Here is a 23,917-nt window from a genome sequence, read left to right on the forward strand (position 1 = left end):
TAACATTTCTTCTTTAAGTTTCTTTCTTTCTTCTCTTAGTTAGTTATACCTATTACATTATAAATACAACAATGCCCGTCACAGTTCGGACGAGAATTTTAGTTATTAACAAATAAGGGTCAAATATGACAGTTTTTTCGTTTAAATCGCTACAGGTAAAAATAAGGTAATTAAATATCTTATTTAGATTATTCATCTTTTAGTAGATAAGCAAAGGTATAAAATGGAAGTTTTTGAATTTTGATCCGATTATTTGTTACTTGGGAAATTGCAAAATAAAACTAAATTTCGAAAATAAAAAATTGCTGTAACTTTTGCAAAAATGAACTTAAGACTTTGATATTGCATGAAATGTTGAGTCAAATAGTCCACATAATGCACAAAAAATTTCCAGACGATTTGTCAATTAGTTTAAATTTCATTCGATTTGTTTATCACAAAGAGCTTTTTTTGCAATGTTGTTGTTCAGAAAATAATAATGATACAGCAATTCTGTGAAAACCACAGGAAAGAAGAATACTTATATTTTCAACTTATTTAAAAAATCAATAATAAGTCATTTTTACCATTCTGAAAACATTTTACGAAAGTAGAATCATTTTTGGCTTGTAAACAATTTGAATAACCATATTAACATATTGACTAAATCTGCGTTGGGATTTGAAAAGCTGATATATTTTTACACGAATTTTCAAAAAAAAAACCTTTCGCCTAGGTTAATTACGAGCAAAGTTAGCCACGTTATTTTTAAAGATATATTAACCACTATGTTCAAGTTTACTCAAACTTTTACACATAAACTATATACATACCTTGAACTTCAAAATAGCGATAGTTAGGTTTCTTAATTGTTATGAACAAACTAGCTGTGAATTAAATAAAAAAAAAGTTTCTAACTTTGACCGTAATTAACCAAGGTAAATTTTTTTTAACATTTATGTAAAAGTACACATCGAAAACAATGTGATAACTACAGGAGTATTTCCGTTACACCAACAATCAGCAAAATATACGGAAGGATCTTAAAAAACCGAATAGAAGACGAATACAAGGAAATGGAAGCAGAAGAACAAGCAGGATTTAGAGCCGGAAGATTTACAATTGATCACCTTTTTGCAATCGCACAAGTCATGGAAAAGAAAACAGCGATTAACCAAGAGATTTATTTCGTATATTATATTGATCTGAAAAAGGCATACGACAGTGTACCTTTGGTAAAGTTGTGGGAGGCAATGGTGAATACAAATATTAACATAGAAATGTGAAAAGTGAAAACTACCCCTAATTGTAAAAAATTATAAAACAACATTTTAAACTTTAATATTGTCAACATTTGGTTTTTATTAGGTACATAATGATTGTTTTATGCTTTAAGATATACTATCATAATATTTCAACCCTTAAAACCACCCTTCTTGGAGCTATATATAAAAAATTTACTTATCCTAAAAGAATCATTTCGGCTTGCATCGATTTACATAAAAATTTGGGATTAGGATCATCTCACCCTGTACTTCATATTCTATATCATGCTTAAGGGCATTGATTATTTTAGGGGTGTAACCTACCCCTTATTAACAAAAATTATATAAAAACATTGTAAATTTTATTATGGGTACAATTTGGTTTTGATTGGTTAAATAATGATTGTTTTATACTTTAGGATAAAATATCATAATATTTCAACCCTTAAAAACCACCCTTAATAACATCACAATTTTTATAAGTAGATAATTTAATAGATCTATACAGAAAAAAAAGTAGAATTAAAAAATTACAAAAACATTTATTTACACAAAAATACGAATTTACAAATATGTATAAATACAAATAGTTTTTTAGTCATCTTCTAGTATACGAACCGGTTTTGTGGTATTATACATACATTGAAAATGATCCATAAGTGGACTATTCCAATTTTTCAAAAAAATATCGGTTTTCTAAACATGGCTCCTTCATTTTGGCGATAAAAAGTTTTTTCAAAAATAATTTTGTAGGATTTTTAAAGAGTTATAAGACTGTGAAAACTAAATTCTGTAAGAGCCCTTAGTTTTTAATTGGGGTGGGTTTAAAAGAATAAGGGGGTGTTTGCTCGAAAATAGAGGTTTTAAATAGCTATAGTATCTCGCTAACTGTTCACTGTTATGAAAATCTATACAGAAGGGAATTTTACTTATTCAATAATAAGCTACAATTTAGTATTCCATAATTTTTTTCGTATCTCCAGTATTCGTAACTCCAATTTTTCTAAAATTAGGCCTTTTAAATAGGTAACTTCTTGGGTGTATTGATAATACGAATACAAAGGGAATGACAGAAAGGTGAAGACCAATTTTTAATTAGTAGGGTAGTTAGGGGGTTTTTTTCACTGATTTTTTCATAGAGAATAGCAGGTACCGACTGTTTTGATCATAAGTCCCTTAATTTTCATGCTAGAGGAGCTTCATATTATTATTTTTTGAAAGGTCTAACAGTATACTTGAAAAAAGATTATTTAAGTTTAATTTAATTTGTGTTACCAAAAGATACATTTTTGATATCTACAGTTTTTTTTATTAAATGCATATTTTTCGAGGTATTCTCAAAAAACCTTCTAAAAAAGGCGATTGTTTCGTCGAAAAACTGTTACTTTCAAGCGCGAATAACTCGAAAAATATTAGTTTTACGAAGAAAATTTAACAAACATTTTTTTCTTAGAATTACTTTTTACATCGATTTACATGGTTAAAATGCAATAAAAAATTCCCATCCCCGAGATAGGGTGGCAACCACTCTTGGACTATTCTTGGACTATTCCTTACCTTCTGTGAAAATTTCAAGTAAATCCATGTTGGACGAAAAAATTGCGAGCCAAAATGCTTCACTACCTCGACTATAGAAGGAGGAGAAACAATCAGTAAATGTTACGAATATAAATACCTGGGTATAAAAATCACGGATGATGGAACACTGGACGGAGCCATTAAAGAACGAAACACTCAGGGCAGGAAAGCAATTAGGCTCCTAAACTAAGTACTCTGGGACAAGCAGATAAACAACCAAAACAAGAAAAAGATCTATAACGCCGTAGTGAAAAGCATTATAACATAGAGCTGAGAAGTATGGCATATGAAGGAAAAATCAAAACGAATGTTAGAGGTCACCGACATGGAGTTCTGGAGAAGAGCTGCAGGAAGATCAAGAAGAGAACATGTCACCAATGAACGGATACGAGAAATAATGAAGGTCACACATACAATAAATGACGAAATCAACGAAATACAACTACGACGGTTTGGTCACGTACAAAGAATGCATGAAGACAGAATCACAAAACAAGTGCAAAACTAGAAACCGCAAGGTAGAAGAAGAAGAGGTAGACCGAGGAAAAGTTGACAGGCAGGAATAAACAAAGCCATGGATGAAAGAGGTCTGAAAGTAGATCAATGTGCGGACGGAGAGGAGTGGCGAACGGGTATCGGAAGACGGAGAACGTTATAAACCGATAATACAATAATAATGTAAAAGTACCAGCCTTTTAAATCCTAAAGTCTAGGGATGGCGGTTGTTGAACAAAAAACCGGTTTTCGGTTATACCGTTTTTTTTTACTTACGGTTTAACCTGGCGGTTATAACCGGTCAAAAACCCGGTTGTTCCAAAAACCTGTTTTCGTTTTTTTAATCAAAAGCAAATACTCAATAGGTTATAATGTTACATTTATATTGCACTTTAGTTTGCTCAATTTTCCTCCCGAAAAATTCCCCAACCAATTCAACCAATAAAAATTTTCCCAGGCGCTTTCAAATTACCCTAAAAATGGGCGAAAGTACCCCAATCTCTGATTCGTAGCTCGTTGTAGACTGCGTCGGCGTATATTGCGTTGTCAATAATTGGGATATTCCCAAAAGTGATGATCCTACCGATCTACCGAAATGTCCCTTGGATCTATCAAGTTTAAAAAAATATCCAAATTACTTATATTTTACTTAAAAATAAATTCGATAAACCAATTCATTATTTACTTCTCTATTGCCATCAAAAAATTTCAGTAGGTAATATTTTTTAATACGTTCGTATAATACCTACCTTTTATATCCTAAGAATTATTTATTGTTTAAAAATTACATAATGGAGGTTCCTAATCGGTTTTCGGTATTCAAATTTCTTACAAACAAGAGTCTCAAGTCTCAAGTACTAAGTATAAACAATTTTTTAGATGGTGGTTGGAATATCAATTTCAAGCAGATCACTTACTTTTTTATGTAAATATATTATCATCTAAATCTAAAAATAACTATTCCCAAAATTGTTTCATAAAAGCTGAGGTGACACTTTCGTCCAGTTCTCTATTAGTAAATAAAAGTTGAATTATGGTTGTTTGGGTTAATTACTTCGCATATTATTTATAATACATATGATTGAGATCGAAAATAGATAGAAATTTCTTCATTTTTCTCTAAGTAATTTTTTTTTCCACAGGTAACTTTTTCGGTTTTTCACCGGTAATTACTTTAAAAATAAAAAAAACCGGTTATAACCGGGACAAAAAAACAACCGGTAAAACCGGTTGTTTCGAATTAAAAAAACCGGTTTTAGGTTATAACCGGTAGGTCTTTAGCATCCCTAAGTCGATTAATTTAGTTTGCAGACAATACTAACAAAGTTATTCAAATTGTTTATAAGCCAAAAATGACTCTATTTTACTAAAATATTTTCGGAATGATAAAAATGACTTTTTATTATTATTTTTAAAACTTTGAAAACATAAGTATTCTGTTTTCATGTGGTTTCCACAAAATTGCTGTATCATTATTATTTTATGAAGAAAAGTATGCTTCATTATTGCAAAGAAAAGTCTTTTTTTATAAACAAATTAAATAAAATGTAAACTAATTGACGAATCGCCTTGAAATTTTTTGTGTATTATCTGGACTGGACATGGACTGTTTGACCTAATATTTCATGTAATATCAGTCTTAAGTTTATTTTTGCAAAAGTTATAGCAAATTTTTTATTTTCGAAATTTAAGTTTTATTTTGCAATTTCCGAAGCAACAAATAATCGTACGAAAATTCAAAAACTGCCATTTTAAACCTTTGTTGATCTACTAAAAATGAATACTCTATCTGATATAAGATATTTAATTACTTATTTTTACCTGTAGCGATTTAAACGAAAAAACTGCCATTTTGACCCTTATTTGTTAATAACTAAAATTATCGTCCGAACTGTAACGGACATTTTTGTATTTATAATGTAATAGGTATATAATAGTGTCCAAAAAATCCATTTGAAACCTGGCCGGTCAAGTGTTCCGAACGTATATTTTTGATATATTTCCCTGGAGTACAATGTGTCTCCGGTTATCCACTTCTTTTCTCTTTTTTTCATCCCTATAATTTCGTTTGCAGTTTTTGAATAACGTCCTTGAAGTTCTTCCATATTTCTTCCACTGTTTCCTCATGTTGGGACAGTGCTGTTCGGTTTAATTTCAGTCTTTTTGTGAATTCGATACTTGTGTTTTCTTGTTTAAGAGCTTCGACATTGTATCTTCTTCTTGTGTTTACTTTCCGGTTTTTGTCTTTGACTAATTTCATCTTTATTTTGGCCCTTACTCGCATGTAATATTTAGTATTCGCCATAGGTGTCTCCACTTAACCTTGTCGAACACTTTACGATAATTTATAAAGCATATGTACAGTGGAATATTGAATTCCCTAGATTTTTCGATTATCTGTCTTATATTCAACAGGTGTTCTCGAGTACCTCTACCTTTGGTAAATCCAGTTTGCTCTTGTGGAATTTCTCTTTGAAATAATGTTTTTATTCTCTCATTGATTATATGTAGCACTATTTTAATTTTAATGGCATGTGATATAAGAGAAATAGTTCTATAATTGTCGCATTTATGGAAGCTGCATTTTTTATGAATTGTTGTTATTGTAGATTTTGTCCAGTCTTTAGGCCATTGTTTAGAATGCCATATTTGGTTACAGAGTCGATGAAGTAATTTTACGCCAGTTTCTTCTGTGGCTTTGAGTATTTCTGCTGTTATCATATCTGGACCTGGTGCTTTATTATATTTGAGCTAAATGATCGCTAGTCTTAATTCATTTTCAAGTATAATATCAGGTTCTTCTTCTACCTCGTCAAAGATTTGGTTAACAGGTTCTTGGCGTTGATCATCTTTATATAGGTCCCTGCAATACGATCTCCATGTCTCTGCTATATCTTCTCTGATTGTTCTCAGAGTTCCAGTGTTGTCTTCAATGGCCCAAGTTCTTTGCATATACTTTGATAGTACAGTTTTTTATCTGCCTTGCATCTTCGCTTTACTTCTTTATTGAGGTTTCTTAAACTAGCTTTTTCCCTTTCACTATGCATACGACTTTGGACAAAGATTTCTTCTATTCTCAATGATTTGAAAGGTTTCATCTGTTATCCAGTGTTTCCGTTGCACAGGATTATTTATCTTTGGATGATCAATTGGTGTTGTTACACAATGTTTAAAAGTCTCCCATATTTCTTGTGATGTTCCGTTACGAATAGAGGGCATTATTTTATGTACTTCCTGGAGAAGGTCGTCCTGCTTTCTTAGTTATATCTAATGATCTATCTGATTCTATCTATGATAAAGGTGGTGACATCATAATTGTATTATAGTATGAGAATAGAAAAATTATATAATTAAAAATATTGTAATAAAGAATTAAATCTATATATCTATAAGCGAGGTTCCTATAGCCTCTGCTGCTTCTCGCATTTCGACCGCCATCTTTTTCTGTCCATCCATTCGTCTTCTTTGATGGCTCTATCTCTCATGATGTGCCGTACATGTTCTTCCCAGGTAACTCAAGGCCTTCCACTTCTTCTTCTTCTTTGTTGTGGTATATAATTTAAAGCTTTCTTTGGCCATCTATCTTCATTCATTCGTTTGACGTGACCATACCACACTAGTTGTCTCGTTTCAATTCTATCTACTCTGGAATATACAGTTTTTGTCCTCCTAATATCTTCATTCCTGATGCGATCTTATTTGGATATACCACACGCTCTCCTTAGATAATCCATTTCTACTACCTACTTCTATTCTCTTTCTATCTTTTTTCGTGATCTGCCAAACTTCTGCCCCATAAGTCATAATAAGCTCTACCAAGGTACGATAGATTGTCGTTTTTTGTCTTATCTTTTTAGACCATAGCTGAGAGCTTAGAATGTTTACCGCTATTTTACCCTGCTGTGTTCTATTTTCGATGTCTCTTTTGCCTTCTTTAGATATTATAGATCCGAGATATTTATATTTTTTAAATGTGTTTGTGGTTCTAATTTCTAAATCTGGATCTTCTAATCAAGAATTAAGAACTAAATTCTAACACTTCTATAATATGTTACAATTGAGCAATTAGACCACCGGTTTCGGCAACTGGTTATGATAAATTCATCAATTTTAATGAACATACTTTTTATTTTTTTTTATTTTTGTAATAAAAAAATACATTGTTAATTATACAAAGAGAACATCATTAATCTGTCACAACAATAATTGTTTTAAAATACTACAATAATCATTTATAAAAATATCCGAAGTCTAAATACCAACATTTGAGGTGGCAACAGCGTAGTAGAAGCCATGAGGACATAAACTGAAATATACGGATTCCGCGACAACCTTAAACTGAATAAATATATATTTGGACGCCACCAAAACCGTTAAAGTGATTTTAGATATACAGCAAGCGAACGTGGCGCGCCTGACGGCAACTGCTCCAAGTAATGTGTATATTATTATACAGATAACGTGTCTGAGGACATCCGGCCAATATTTTGTTCAGGCATTGTAGGAAGTGGTACCTTTCACCTGCGATAAATTTTAGAGAAAATCCTCGTGGCAACCGTATATCGGAGTCCACGAAGACCTGGACGCCACGAGAGACTACAGTTTAACATGGGGGGACGTCATGAGATGCTAAAAATAAATATATATATATATATATATATATATATATATATATATATATATATATATATCGATAAAAGGTACGTTGTCGCCTCGCGGTGAAAACTATGACGACCTCGCCTCACCCTTTTGTAGTTCTTTTTTTCAAAAAATATATGCATATATACAATGAGGGGAACTTTCTAATTAAGAATCTCTAAAGAGGGGAAACGATTTTAAATGTTTTTTTTATATATAAATTTACGATTAAATCCAATGCGCTGTCGCCTCACAACTATATATGACTAAGAATGAAAGCCGGTACGTTGTTGCCTCAGACGGCGTTGCCAAATATTCGAAAATGAATAAAGGATTGAGTGAGTCGAACTTTGGTGCACAGCGAGAGGTAGTATAGGTATTTATTACGGATATAGGTAAAGAAATAGTGGGAATTTGTTCACATGTTCTATTGTTGTTTACATTAAAAATAAAGGATGGTTATTTTTGATACTTTAAATAAGCTTAAGATATGAACATGGTTTGTTTGGATTATATGTTTAAAAAAATTTTATTAGTAGATATTCAAAATTTAGTATTTTGCAATAAATTAAGCTAAGCCAAGTTATTTTGTGTGAATTATTGCTCTTATACAGTAAAATTATAAAGGCTCTTAACGATATAATTTATTATTTGCAGTAAACATATTACCTATCTCACAGAAAAAAGTGTCAACGGTTTATTTAAAAATTTTAATTAAAAATCAGTGAACTAGTATACATAGCTGTAAAAATGTTCCAACAAAACGTATTCTTTCAGCAAAGTGTACGAAAATAATCCATAAGGTGGTGAAGGTGGGGTGGTTTTAAGGGCGAAAATGGTTTTCTGAAATTTCTGGCTAAACATTGCATCGTTTAAAAAAATTCAACGCAAAAGCTGTGGGCGATAAAAAAATCTACAATTTGTGTAGTGGTCTTTTTATCTTAATCTCAAAAATTTTTGAGAAAAACTCAAAACTAGGTTTTTAGGTACCTATTTAATTTTTTTCTTCTACAAAAATGATTTCATTATGTTTTGTTTAAATGTCAAACCCTTTAATTGAGGCGTTGGTTAGATGTTTATTATATCTAAGAATAAAAAAAAAATTATAAAAATAGCAACAAAAAGTAAAAAAAATATTTCTATATTTTCACTTAAGCATCATATAAAAAATTTACATATGCCATACATATTTTATTTTTATAAGATGTTGAATTTTTGATTTTATAATATTGGAATTCATCTTTTTATCTAGATGGATATACGCCATCTTGAATATAATTTGAAAAGTGTTCTCTTAAAAGGTTTGTTTTTTAATATTTCTTCTTTGTGGAGGCACATATGAATCGCATTCGGAATCTTCCCTTGCTTGGTTTTTTATGCTTTGAGTAGTTTTTTTTTATTTGGATAGTACTTATCGTCACTGTCCGTTTTAAATTCTTTACTTGTTTGAGCCAGAACGTTATCTTTTGCAACCAACGCTTTACTTTTTTTAACTTTTTGCATACCTGCAATACTTGGAAAATTAATATTCGTATTTTGAAGATTGCTTTTTTTATTTTCTTCCGCATTTTTCTTAATCGTGGTGAAAATCTAGTTCTTCAAGCGATTTTCTTTTATATTCTAAAGGAAGAGAATCCCTTTCCATTACTATTAAAAATTTTGACAATTTTACGGTTTGATAAATGTCAGCAGGTAATTCATAACATTCATCATGCATTTTTTCGTCATGCCCCATAAACTTGACAAATTCTTTAGGTTTAATTTTTGGACATACTTAAAATTTGTGCTACTGTTGCAATATTTTTGCGTAATTTGTTGCTTGATATAGCTTCAGAGTTTGCTAAAATCATTTTGCTTGTCAATTTACGGATCGAAACATCCCCTTTGTCCCATTTTAGCTTACTGCCTGGAACTGCAAACATATAGTTATTAACGTCGGACGACGTCAGACATGTATTTATGTCTATGTTTTATTAAAGTTTCTATGAAACCTTGCAACATTTTTGGAAGTAAAATAACAACAGCTCAAGAACCTTTACCAGAACACACTGGAATTTTGTGTCCTCTCGTAAGTGCCTTTTCTCCTTCAGTTAAAACATTTTCAAAATCACTGAAATCCGTTTATCTTTCGTTACTAGATTCCTGAATTTTTAAATACTGAACATCACCTATTCGTCTTCTGTTAAAAATAATGGCTAATGCTAGAGCATAGTTAACTAAATTTTTATGTTTCAACATTATCAATATTGCTCTGAAACGTCTTCTGACATCTCACACAAATTTTAATACTTTCTTCTCAAAATATTTTAATATCACTTAGTGGTACTAGCTTTGGCAATTTTTGTTCTTGAATATGTTTGTTAGCGAGAGAAGCAATTTCCAAACTTCAACGATTTGTCAGCAACGTTTTCAAATTATGTATTTATAGCCCTTGGCCAATTCCTCTATTTGTCTTTCTGTTGTACACGTAAAATCAGCTGATTCTTTTAGTATTAAATGGAGGTGTTGATAGCAACATAGTTTCAGGTACGTACCCAAGTGCAACGCGATAATACGAGTAGGAGAACTAAAGGTCTTTTTAAAACTATTGTATACATATAAAACTAAAGACTAAGTAGTTTCGTGTTGCAACGAAATTGAAAATGCTTATTAATTTTTGATTTACATGTCTACTCTGATTGGAGTACGAAGGGAACCATTCTCGTTGGAACTTTACCTCGCTGAGCAGATGAGACGTGAATTATAAATTGTAAAATTCCCTCATCTTCCTTAGTCTCAGCATCCGTTATGGCTTGCAAATTTTAGAAGCCTCAAAGGTATAACCAGAGAAGGTTCCCATTGTTTTCAATCTGGTAGGATGTGGAGCAACATTTTTGGTGTTGTTTTATGTGCTATTAGTTTGAAAACTTAGTCTTTTGCTAGCAGTTGCCGCTAGGGCATCCCAGCCATTTCGTTCGTTGCAATTCGTGACTGCACGCCGGGGTTTGTCCTAGTTGGGTCAGAGAGAGCAGCATATGTGCCTCCTGATGAGAGACTAATAAGTTTCGAAACCTGTAGGGGCGCTTGCAGCGCTCTCTGATTGGACTAGAATATAATGCGCCTGTAGTTTCGCGTTGCAACGAAATTGAAAATGGTTATTCATTTTTGACATATAAAACTCTTGGAGCACTTGAGATCGTCAAAATTTTTGCATTGCTTTAAAGCATTAGTCTAGCTAGAAGCCTTACAAGACATAATCAATAAAGTTACAGAAGTGAGTCAGCGTTATGGACTGAATCCTAATATTAAGGAACCTAAATATATGAGGATCAGGAAAGATAACGCATCAGTTGAAGGGCTAGAAAAAATCGTATACAAATAAGCACAAACATGCAAATTACCTATAAGGATATTAATCTGGTGAGCAATATCAATGGTAAATAAAATAAATAATAAAATAAGGGTACTTCGATGATATGTATTTCCCGTGTTTTCTTTACATCGCCATCTATCAAGATCTTATTTTCAGTTATTTTGTTCGTTTCAGGTCTTGTCAATTTATTTTTGTTAGTTTCTCATTTTATCGTCCTATATTTTTTTGCTTGAAATATTACTGTTGTCATTTCTATTCAAACATTTTAATGTCAGAATACGGGTTTTTCTTTCAGAGCAGAAGTAGTAAACGGCTGATGTTGGATAGTGTTTTTTTGTTTCATTTTTGAGATTTTTGAAACTGTTGCTATTACTGCTCAATGATAAATTCCTATACGAAATTTACTTAGATTGACTCCCGTTTGCATGTCACCCACATAAAGATATTTATTTTGGTTTTATATAGTTTTTTTATTTGTGTTAAGTCATTCAGGTTCATTTTAGTGTTTTTCAACTTTCTGTAATTTCGATAGTAGGTATATCAGTGTTTATCCTTTGTCATAACTGTTATTTTTTTTCCTACTGCTGTTACAGAAAAAATCATTTATGTTCTTACTTTTGTAATAAAGTCACATAATATAATGAATTTTTTATTTTTTAGGATTAAATTAATGACTGGTTAGAATTTTCCTATCCTTTCGTCTTCATGATCCTTTGGGGCATAGACTTGTTCAGTTCCATATTATAATAACTACTTAAGTATTATATACGCTCCATGATTACTAATATTCTGTTTGTAATTTTTATTAATTCCTATGCGACCAGCTAACATATTTTTATTCCGGCATGCTCTCTCTCTCTTATAGAACTTGTTTATACAGGGTGTCCAGAAACTCTACCTACAAACGAAGACAGGCGATTCCTCAGATATTTTCCTAAGACAATTCAACCCAATTCACCTAGTCCGAAAATGTTTCCTAAGGGAGCTAGAGCTCTTGGAAGATGGCATCTAGTAATTAGTTTTTCTTAAATACCTCCAAAACGCTTCTATTTAGAAAAACGAAATTTGGTAAGCCTATTCATCTTCCAGGGATAAATCGATTCCATCCATTGTGAATTTTTAGTACCGGTCATAGGCGTCCATTTTGGGTAGGGCAACGGTTATTTTATAGCATAACTTTTTTGTCTTTAGCGTTTAAGTATTTTTGACTATGGATTTTTAAATTGTGAGGTATTCTAGAATCAAAAGATACTCTTGCTTTAATTCGGTAGGACACACCGATTTCTAGAAAAATTTATTTGAAAATTTTTCGTTTTTTGAATTTGAAAAGAATTAAAAAAAAACGGTGTATTTTACCAACTTGAAGCAAGAGTAACTTTTAGTACCAGAATACCTCATAATTTAATAATCTAGTGTCAAAAATGCTTAAAAATGAAAGACAAAAAGTTATGCGATAAAATAACCGTTGACCTACCCAAAACGGACGCATATGACCGGTACTAAAAATTTGCAATTAATGAAACCGATTCATCTCTGGGATATAAACAAACGTACCAGTTTTCGTTTTCTAAATAGTTTTTTTTTTTAATTTTTTTTTAATTCAAGAAACGAAAAATTTTCAAATCGATGTTTCTAGAAAATTGTATATTCTATGGACTTAAAGCAAGAGTACCTATTAGTACTAGAATAATTCACAATTTAATAATCCATAGTCAAAAATGCTTAAAAATTAAATAAAAAAGGTATGGGATAAAATAACCGTTGCCGTACCCAAAACGGGCGCCTATGACCGGTACTGGAAATCCACAATGAATGGAATGGATTTATATCTGGATGATAAATATGCGTAATAATTTTCGTTTTTCTAAATAGAAGCGTTCTGGCGCTATTTAAGAAAAACTAATTACAAGACGCCATCTTCAAAGAGCTCTAGCTCCCTTAGGAAGCATTTTTGGACTAAGTGAATTGGGTTAAAATATCTTAAAATTATCTGAGGAATCTCCTTTTTTCGTTTGTTGGTAGAGTTTCTGGAGACCCTGTATAAGGGCAACAATTTTAAATCGTAAGCTGCAACTTATATCATAAAGTTTTTAGCTGCCTTGTTACGGTACCGACGGCGCATATGTTTATATTTCACGACCTAATACCCAATGCAAACTGAAAGCGACGTTGCCAAAATCTGAGGCAACAAGGTACCGGTTGTTAAACAAAAAGTAGAATTTATATGCTGAGGCGACAACATACAGCCAGTCACTGCTGCAATGCCGATACTAGCGCCAGTGATATACTGCCGAACTAACGAACCAAAAAATAGTGAAAAGGGGTACGTTGTCACCTCAAAACTATTTTTTGCACATCGACTCATAAGGTGGTTGGGAAGCTGTCCTGAAATTTTCAGCCCAAAACGTTGTCACCTCACCAAAGTGAGGCGACAACGTCATATATGAGGTGACAACGTCTACCGATTCACCGTTTCTGAGGCGACAAGGTACCCCTTATCAATATATATATATATATATATATATATATATATATATATATATATATATATATATATATTTCATGTTATTTCAATTATAACGGACTTTATCTATAAGTATACCGTATTTTATTAATTTTTACCATATCCTTCGGCTAACCTGGATTTTCGATAACCCGATTAATCCGAGTTATCGAGGTTCCACTGTATTTACTACAATATTACCTTTATATGTGATCTTCCGTTGGAGAAATTTAAAATTATTAATGTACCAATGACTTTTTCAGCATTTAAGTGACGCGTTCTGTATCTATGGAATATGCAAACAAGTAGAATTGGCATCTGCCAATGTCACGAACTACTTATACCGATTTTCCTATAAAGGAGAATTAGGAGGAGCAATGGATGTGCTGCCATTTTTGCCACCAGGTAAATCATTATAGGGCAGTCAATGAGGGTATTTGGCTCAGAATTTCATCCTACTACATCGATTTACTTGATATTTTCACATTAACCCTCCATTACACGCGCTATGAGGGAATCCCTCACCATATTTGTTTATAACCAATGAAATTGTGTAAACTAATACGATAACCTTAAGCACCCATGAATGCCTTTAGCATGGTTCATGAGAGGGTATGAAAAGTTATAGAATATTTCTGGCGGTCAGTGTGCTGTGTGATAGTTGAAAGAAGAGACATCCCTCTTCAAGTGAGGGAATTCCTCACTGCGCGTGCACTCACGGTGAAATCACGTTTCTGTTATCTCAAAGAAACTTTTAGGTTTTTATTTAATATTTAGGTAGGTTTAATTAAAATATTACTGTTTGGATTAGGTTAGGAACAGTGGCACACCGAGTGGGGGGTTTAGGGGTTAAAAACCCACCCAGAGCATATAGAAATATATATAAAAGAAAGTAGGAAAATGTAACTTGTCTTTCACAAATAATACAAAAAACTTTCGGTGCCCAAGCTAAACCCCCCTCCCCCCAGAGGAAAATTCTAGGTGCGCCACTGGTTAAGAACCCATTTTTAAATTTACCTATTCTAATTGGGAAATAAGCCACAATTTAACTTGAAAAATTGATTTTATTGACGTTTCGAATTCCACCTCGGACGTCGTTATCAAAATACAAAATATTAAGAGTTAATTACATAAAAACCACAAAGAAATAGCTTCAGAACAGTTGTTAATTTTAATTTGTATTTTTAGTAAAATTAATTCGCGTAAAGAACATTAATTTCTTCAGTGGCTTGCTGAAATTGAAAATTAAGAAAACTTGCTTTTGATCTATGTATATTATTTTTACTTTTGTTTTGTTAAATTAATAAAAAAAGTTGGTATACGAGACTTTCTATAATATATGAGTACAACCCATTTTATATTTATACATGTTGACATTCATTCTTCTTCGAAATAAGTCGAACTTATGTAGGTGAGGGCGACGCTCATACGCGTGCAACCACATCCGAATAGAAGACGCGTGTAACGGCGGGTTAAGTAGGGAATAGCACAGGAAACAAAGTCTACCCTATGTCTATCTGCGCTTTTATCTTGGGGGTGGTTCTCTTTGCTTTTCGGGGGTGGAAAATTTTTTGGTTAAAATAACCCCGGAAGTGACTAGGAAACCTAATTCTGAGCAAAATCTGTTCTTGTTTTTTTTGAGAGCTCAATAATTTTTGAGTTACTCGTGGTTAAAAATTGGCCATTTTCATTGAAAAATGACACCTTTTGGGACGGTTTTTTTGTGAATACCTTAAAAACTCTGCATCTGACGAAAAAAACTATATAAAATATTTTTATAGCTTATAAAAAACAAAGAGGATTTCGTTTCTTCATAAATCTTCTAGTTATATTATGGAAAGGGGTAGGTAAGAATAGTTTATTTTTTGGTGCAGGCTCAAATCGGTATATTTAACTTGAAATAACAGAGAAACGGTTGATGTTATGTGTGTAATGCTGTCATTGCCTTTTGTAGTGCTTGAAGGGACCTTTAAAATTAGCAATATAAAATGTGGATTACATGTAAGCAAAGCGAGATATGCTGCAAAAAACATGGACAACTAATGTATTTTAAGAAAAAATGAGAAGTATTATATTTAACCCCTCATATATCAGAATTTAAATGCATCATTTTCCTTCTATGTACAATACTTTTTAATATAGTGATATTTCTATGTTCAAAAAGTAGGACGGGTTTAAAATGAATGGTTTTTGAAAAAATAGGATCAAATTATAGAACACATTTTTATATTGTATTAAAAATCTTCCTTATTCTCCATGTAACTCGAAAATGATAAGGTACGAAAAAAAGATAAGGGGCAAAAATATAGGGTTGTTTAAGATAAAAATTTTGTTTTTGTTTTTCATTACTGTATCTCTTTTCATTTTCAAATTACGTGGAGAAAAAGGAAGAAAATTTAAAAATGTGCTCTATAATTTGATCTTAGTTTTTTTGCAAAAATCATTCATTTTAAACCCATCCAACTTTTTGAACATAAATATCACTAAAATACAAGGTATTGTAGAAGGAAAATGATGCATTTAAATTCTAGTGTATGAGGGGTTAATTATCGTTTTTCCTTAAGGTACCTTAGTCATCAATTGCTTTTGCAGTATAGTTAATAATAGGTTTCTCGCTTAGTTTGAATGCAATTGACCTTCGGTATTGCTCATTTTAAAGGCCTTTTTAAGAAGGCATTGGTAGCATTATACATCTAAAATCGACAGTTTCTCTGTTATTTCAAGTTGAATACACCGATCTGAGTTTCACCAAAAAAAAAAACAAACTTTTCTCACCTACCATATATCTTTTAGTATTATAACTAGAAGATTTGTGAAGAAACGAATCTCTTTTTTTATAAGCTACAAAAATGTTTTATATAGTTTTTTTATTAGATGCATAGTTTTTAAACTATTCGCAAAAAACCGTTCGAAAAGGTGTTATAAATGAAAATAGCCAATTTTCAACAACGAATAACTCAAAAAGTATTGAGTTTAAAAAAATATATATAATCAGTTTTTTCTTATAATTAGTTTCTCTAGACACTAGCCGTGGTTATTTTAACCAAAAAATTTTTCACCCCCGGTTATTTTAACACAAAAATTTTCCATAAACGAGAAGGGGTGGGAACCACCCCCAAGATAAAAGCACAAATCGGCATAGGGTAGCCTTTGAATTAGGAGATATGTATGCCTTTTCCAAAATTTCATTAAAATCCATGCAGTAGGATAGAATTCGGAGGTAATATCCTATTCTTGCTCCCATTGACTGGCGTATTATTCTAAGCTCAGCTTTGTGATTAAAACAGACTTTGCCAATATTATGCTAGGTAGAGCTTGTAATCTCAAAATATTTTGTACACTTAATATTCAAAGGAGGATATTTATTTTATACGAATTTATTGATTTTTTTTGTCTAATATTGGGGATGATGTTCTTATGTACTTTCCTGGTCATTTTAGTTACAAATCCTATCTTAATCCTATTTTAGTTACAAGTCAAATAAAGAGTTACCAAATGTACCCAATTCACAATCTGGACCTAAATACTATTTTATACTAGTTGATCCGACAGCTGATCCAAAATGTATGGCCTCTGGCCCAGTTTCGTAAACTTCTTTTTCCTCTTTATAAGCAATTATGATTGTTCATTTCTATCCCCTTAACGTTAGATGTCAAGTACCTAGGACTCCACTTGGACTGAATACTGACATAGAAGAACCATATCAAAACCAAGAAAGCACAACTAAACTTAAATGTCAGACATATTGTTATGTACTAGTTGCTAGGTATATAAAAGATTCCAATTAACATTACAAAACAAAGTACTACTATACAAAATTATACTAAAGCCGATATGGATTTATGGTATAGAGTTATATGGTTGGAGCAAATCGAGCAACATTTAAATACTGCAAACTTTCCAGTCAAAGACTCTGTGCATGGTAGCAAATGCACCATGGTACGTTTCCAAAATAATTATTATCCATAATGCCATTCCGGGATAACCTTAATTGAAGACGTTATTACATAAATTACATGCAAACAAAGTCCAAGAAAGAAATTTCGACCATGAAAATTAAACTATAAAACAACTATACCAGCCGCCACTTGTGGGAAGAAGACTGAAATGGTCATGGCCAGAAGACCCAACTGATTAGATGTATTGGAGAACCACCGATGGATGGTACCCAAAGCATGCTACGATTAAAACTTATTTGCTACTATTTGCTAAATACTATGTATTGTAGTTAGGGTAGATTGTAAATTTGCACCTAATAAAATGATAAAAAATAGCATTGGCGGATGGACACCCCTACGGAAAGTTAACTCCATCTTTTGCGCAGTTGACCGATACTTCTACCGATCGGTAAATTTTTCCCTTGCTATTTTTACCACACGGTTGTCCGTACCAAAATAATGTACCATTCTGCTCATGTGGATATTCCATTCTTTTTTTTTCTACTTAGTATCCATTTATAGCCATTATGATATCCAACCTTCGATAGGAGATGAAACTCTAAGAAGAAGAAGTATCCATTCGTTTATACACTGGACGTTACATTTTCTTCTAATGTCTTCACTACTCTTTCTGTCTCTTTGCGCATTCCCTGTAATTATTCTCAATACTCTCATCTCTGCTATTTCCATTAGTCTTTATGTTGTGGCTGTATCGGGTCTTCTTTCTGCTAGTTGTCGTTATTGGTCTTATACTGCCTTTATAAATTTTTCACATCATCTCAGTGTGATGATCACATCCCATCGATTTCGCCATAATATCATCCATATGCCATAATAAGGCATCCTGACAGTCTATTTGGTTTTTGTACTTAATTTCTCACTTCACTACTGATGCTGCAGTACTAATTGCTGATAACGAGGATTACTTACAAAGGCAGCTCCACATTTTCAATATCACAGCAAGTAAACTTAATATGAAAATATCAGTAGAAAAAAGTAAATGTATAGTGATAACTAGTGATAAGTAATGAGCCGCGTAGATACAAGTTAGAAATAGACGGCAAAATTGTAGAAAAAGTAATGAAATTCAATTACCTAGGACTAGAGATCACTAGTGATGGCAATATAAGAACAGAGACCACAACACAAGCAACAAAAGCGGCAAGAGTAAGTGGTTTCCTCCGAGAAACCATATGGAGAAACAAATATCTGACCACGGAAAGCAAAACAAAAGTATACAAAACAACAGTAAGACCTATCCTAACATATGCAGCGGAGACAAGGACCGATACAAGAAAGACGAAACAACAAATCAACAACATCGAACTGAAAGTATTAAGATCAATAGCGGGCATATCATTAAGAGACAGACAAAGCAACAGAAGTAAATGAGAACGATGCAAAATTCAAAATATTAACAGGTGGATAAAAACAAGAAAGAAAAACTGGAACGAACATGTAAACCGAATGGAACCAGATAGACTAGCGAATATTTGTAAAAACAACAAGCCGTATAGCAGAAGACCCGTTGGAAGGCCGCCGAAAAGGTTGAAAGACAATGTACAGTCAACAACAACTGAAAGAGAATAAGAGGCAGACAAACACGAGTAATCCTAGTCGCACGAAGAAGAAGAAGAAGATTACTCACTTCTTTGTCCAGGTCTTCGTGTGTTATCACTTTGGTTGTTAATTTTAATGTTGTGACAAATTAATTGTGACAAACCATATTAAAATAATTTCTGATATTATTTCTTTATTATTCAGATGTAGATACAGTTTCGCATGGTGAAGATAATCTGTATTTATGGGACGATGGAAGCAACAGTGACCTTAATAAATTTCCAGAATCAGATCAACTCGTTCTTCACAAGTTTGTCAAATTGTATACTAATTTTGTAAAATTTTAGTAAGTATACTTTCTTTTTTAAACAATTCTATTTCACTCTGGGCCAAAATTAACCAACCACCTTAAAAATGGGTCATTTTTGATGTCTCATATTTCCTAAACCTGTTCTCCGATTTAAGTGATTTTTTAATACGTTATAGCCTTATTCTTTAACAATATTGCTGTAATAACACTGTTGCTAAACAAGTAAATGTACATTGTATACCGGGTGTACGAATCAAACTGTGTTTTTTTTTTCGAAGTTTGCATCACCATGTGGAATATTCTAGCATTTTTTAAATACTGAAATTAAAACTCAACTATAATAGCCTCATGTTAACTCAACAGTCTCTTTTTTTGATTCATTCGCTTATGTTGGATAACAAAAAGTTAGTTACTTTAACAACTAGCCTTTTTTTCATTAATATAGGGTCTTTTTAAATAAGTATGGCAAACTTTAAGGGGTAAATCTGCAGGAAAAAATAATGAGTTTGCTTTATAAATGTATGTCCGCAAATGATTCGTTTCTGATATAGAGGTTGTTAAATTTTTTTTACACACTGTCGATTTATTTATTGCTTTAAAACCGGTTGAGATATGCGAATAAAATTTGGTGGGCTTTAAGGTGAGGTATTTACAACTAAGAATTTAATATTTACCTTTGGAGCACATACGGGTAATAAAAGCAGTCGCAATACCCGTAGGCGCGCTAATGGTGAATATTAAATTCTTATTTGTATGTCAAAATTTGTGCAGTAACTTTATCTTAAAACCCACCAAATTTTATTTGCATATCTCAACCTATTTTAAAGCAATAAATAAATCGTCAGTTTGTAAGAAAACCTTCAACACCCTCTATATCGGAAACGAAACATTTGCGGACATAAGCTTATAGAGCAAACTGTCATTATTTTTTCATGCAGAAGAAAGACAATTCTTCTAATTCAGAAGAAAGACCTCTTAAACTTTGCCATACTTATTTAAAAACACCCTGTATTGATGAAAAACATGGCTAGTTGTTAAAGTAACTAACTTTTTTATTATCCAACATAAGCGAATGAATCAAAAAACAAAATGTTGAGAAAACATGAGGCTGTAGTTGGGTTTTAATTTTAGTAATTTACAAAAACTAGAATATTCCACAGGTTGATGCGAAGTTTGAGAAAAAGACACAGTTTGATTTGTACGCCCTATATACAATGAAAATTTACCTGTTTGGCAACAATCGGACAACAGGTTCAGGAAATATGAGACATCAAAAATGACCCATTTTTAAGGTGGGCGGTTAATTTTGGCCCAGAGTGTATTTTTTAATCAAAATTATTTTAATATTGAATTAATTTCAAGATTATTTGAAATTGCAAACTGCTTTCTTGCTTTCAAAATAAACTTCAACTCGGGTATACAATAATTCTAGACGTATCTTGTATTAAGTAGATTTTAATCAAACTAGATATGTCAGATTAGCTATATCATAACTAATCCATAAAATTAGCTATGCTCTGTACTACTCTGAAAATTGGGCAGTTAAAAAGACTGAAGAACAGCGAGATGAAGGATAAAGTGAAAATAAAGGATCTCAATATACATGGATATATTGGGAATCGTCCAGAACTGCCTTCAAATAATGCCAAAATGAGAAAGCATTGGTTAACCTTCCGATGACCAAACTTTTTGAAGTTATACTTCTTTACCGGCGATAGAGGGTGAATATTTATATGTTGAAACCTATCAGCCCGGCGCATGCGCATTATAACTTTGTTCTGATTGGATGTTCAAATGACATGTCAAAAATTATCCGATATGGCAGCTGTAGGACAGCTGTGTTTTGGAGGTAAAGGTAAAGGTAAAAAATGTATAATATATTAGTTTTATTGTTGTGGGGACAGAAACAAAAAAGTTTATAATATTGTAGTGACTTTTAAATAGTTTTTAAAAGCAACAGGTACGTAATAATTGTTAATGTATCATGGGTATAAACCTACCTATTTGATCTGCCAAAATACATAGTATGTAATACTTTAATTTATATAATTTGATTACCATCAGAATTTCTATCAATATTCACCTAATATATTGTTTTCTTACTCTATGTTTTGTTGTATTTTTTCAATTCTAAATCATTTCAATTCAAAATTAAAATAATTTGATCAATTTTCAAAATATCAAAATATCACAAGTTTAATCCGTTTAGTTAGTCGATCTTCGTAAATAATGACACATAGTGTCCGTGGCTAAGCGTTGAAGGCGAATGAATTCCAATACCAACCGCGCTTATCAGCGCTGGTTCGAGTCCCAATAGAAACATTCTTTTTTGTTTTTTAATACATTTTATGATTGTAAGTATATTTATTATATAATTATATTTTTAGAAAATACGTATTTAGTTAAAACAATTTTCGACAATTAATGTTCAGACATCATTTGTGGCTTGTTTAATGTGTTTGTGTGTGTTTTATTCTTTTATTATTTTAATTTTTGGCACTGTTCTAATAAAAATGTTTGAGAAGTAGTAAGTATAAATTAGTTTAATAGTTAAACAAAATATAAATAAAAAGTATATTAATTTCGTTTAAATAATATAATAGAAGTATAACTTCTTACGTGCGTACAAAGTACACACACATTCTTTTTTGTTACACGGATGACCAAGCGGGGGAAAAATGACCCCAGGTCAAAAATGTCAATTAACAAAAAATGAAGTTTTTTTTTACAGCATGGACTTTATGTCATTCAGCCAGTCACAACATGAGTATTAGTGTCATGTGTAGTGTGTATGTTGAGTAAGTGCCTTGTTACTTTGCAAAGTCGACGTCATTAGCGTAAAACTACTTGGAATTACACATAATAGACGGTATTTTGCTAAACATCAACTTCAGAATATATTTTTTATTCGTAAAATATAGGGAAATTTTTTTATTTTAAAATATGGGAATATCTAGAATGATATTAAAGTCAAATAAAAAAATAATGAGTTAAAAGTTGAAAATACTTTTGAATTTATCAAAGAAAAACATACGCTGGGGTCAAAATTTCCCCCGGTTGGTCATCCGAAGGTTAAAATAGTTAGGTCATGTTTAATATTCAAACAACAATTACTTATACAAATACCAAATATCAATTACAACATGGAAACTTATGGAGAAATTAGAGAAGAGACAACAAGGAGAATTTACAGAACAGCCCGTGGCATGCTCAATATCGAAACCAAATCTCCCGGTCATATTAACAAATCATTAAATAATTTGTAAAAGACGTAACAGCGACATCTATTAAAAGTGAAAGGAGATCCAAAGAACCGAAGAATTAAGGTCTCTTGCGTTGGAAAACAAATTTTGGTTAAAACCTAAATACGGCTTTCTACAATTTACAAAGCAAACGGACCATAAATGGGTAGAGGTTTAGGTTGTAACTATAATTTCTGTTCCAGCCTAAGAAATATTTAGTTCTCGGGTTCTATGGATTTATTTTTGCTTTTAATCTTTGTTTATGTAGGTATTTGTTTATTTTATATTTGTTATTTTATTTATTTTATTTACTTTATCTATTTTATTTATTTTATTTTATTTTTATTTTTTTATTACATATATTTTATTTACTTATTTATTTATTTTTTAGCAATCCAACTCCTGAGATCCATCCACTTTTGGATAACGTCATCTGGCAACCATCTGAACCAAAATCGTTGAGATTTCTAAATATTAATAACACTTTAAGTATGCAAGAAAATCCAAGACAATACAAGGAAGTTAACGAGATTATGGAAAAATATATGCAACCACCTTTTGTATTATTTGGTTAAATAAATATAAATATTTTTAAGGCATTTTATATATTTTTTAGAAGAACGTGTTTTATAGTCCAAATGGCGAGACCGCTCCCGTCTGGAAAACATTTCTAATTCGGTTTCTCTGCGGATTCATATTCAAAAATGTCCCCTTTAAACAAATCTGGAGGGTACCGGACGGAATTTTTGGACAGAAATTATTTAAACAATTTTTTTAAACAAATACATAAGATCACCTTTTATTGCTCCAAAAATATATTTTTAGGTTTTTTGGATCATTATAAACAAGAAATGTATCTTGTAATTTTTCTCAAAAATTGACAGTTTTCGAGTTATAGGCGATTTAAAATCTAAAATTGCGAAAATACGCATTTTCGAGGCTTAACAACTCATATTTAAATTAGTATCTTTAAGGGTGCCAATAGCTTGGATTAAATTATAAACATTCCTTTTCAATATTCAAAGAGTGATCGGGTCTAACTTCAATATAGACCGTA

At 31.7% G+C, this 23,917-nt stretch overlaps 1 protein-coding gene across 1 annotated transcript in view; it reads left to right on the forward strand.

Moving 5' to 3' along the window:
• LOC126879537 (juvenile hormone esterase-like) overlaps window positions 1–23,459 on the forward strand; it is an 81,288-nt gene extending 57,829 nt beyond the window's left edge. The window contains exons 8-10 of the mRNA XM_050642691.1: window positions 14,074–14,215; window positions 19,513–19,654; window positions 23,252–23,459. Of these exons, the coding sequence (XP_050498648.1) occupies window positions 14,074–14,215; window positions 19,513–19,654; window positions 23,252–23,435 (468 nt within the window). The 3' untranslated portion in view covers window positions 23,436–23,459. The remainder of the gene's footprint in view (window positions 1–14,073; window positions 14,216–19,512; window positions 19,655–23,251) is intronic.
• Window positions 23,460–23,917: the final 458 nt, after the last annotated feature.

This window comes from Diabrotica virgifera, chromosome 2 (assembly GCF_917563875.1).
Source record: "Diabrotica virgifera virgifera chromosome 2, PGI_DIABVI_V3a".
NCBI classification, from domain to species: domain Eukaryota; kingdom Metazoa; phylum Arthropoda; class Insecta; order Coleoptera; family Chrysomelidae; genus Diabrotica; species Diabrotica virgifera.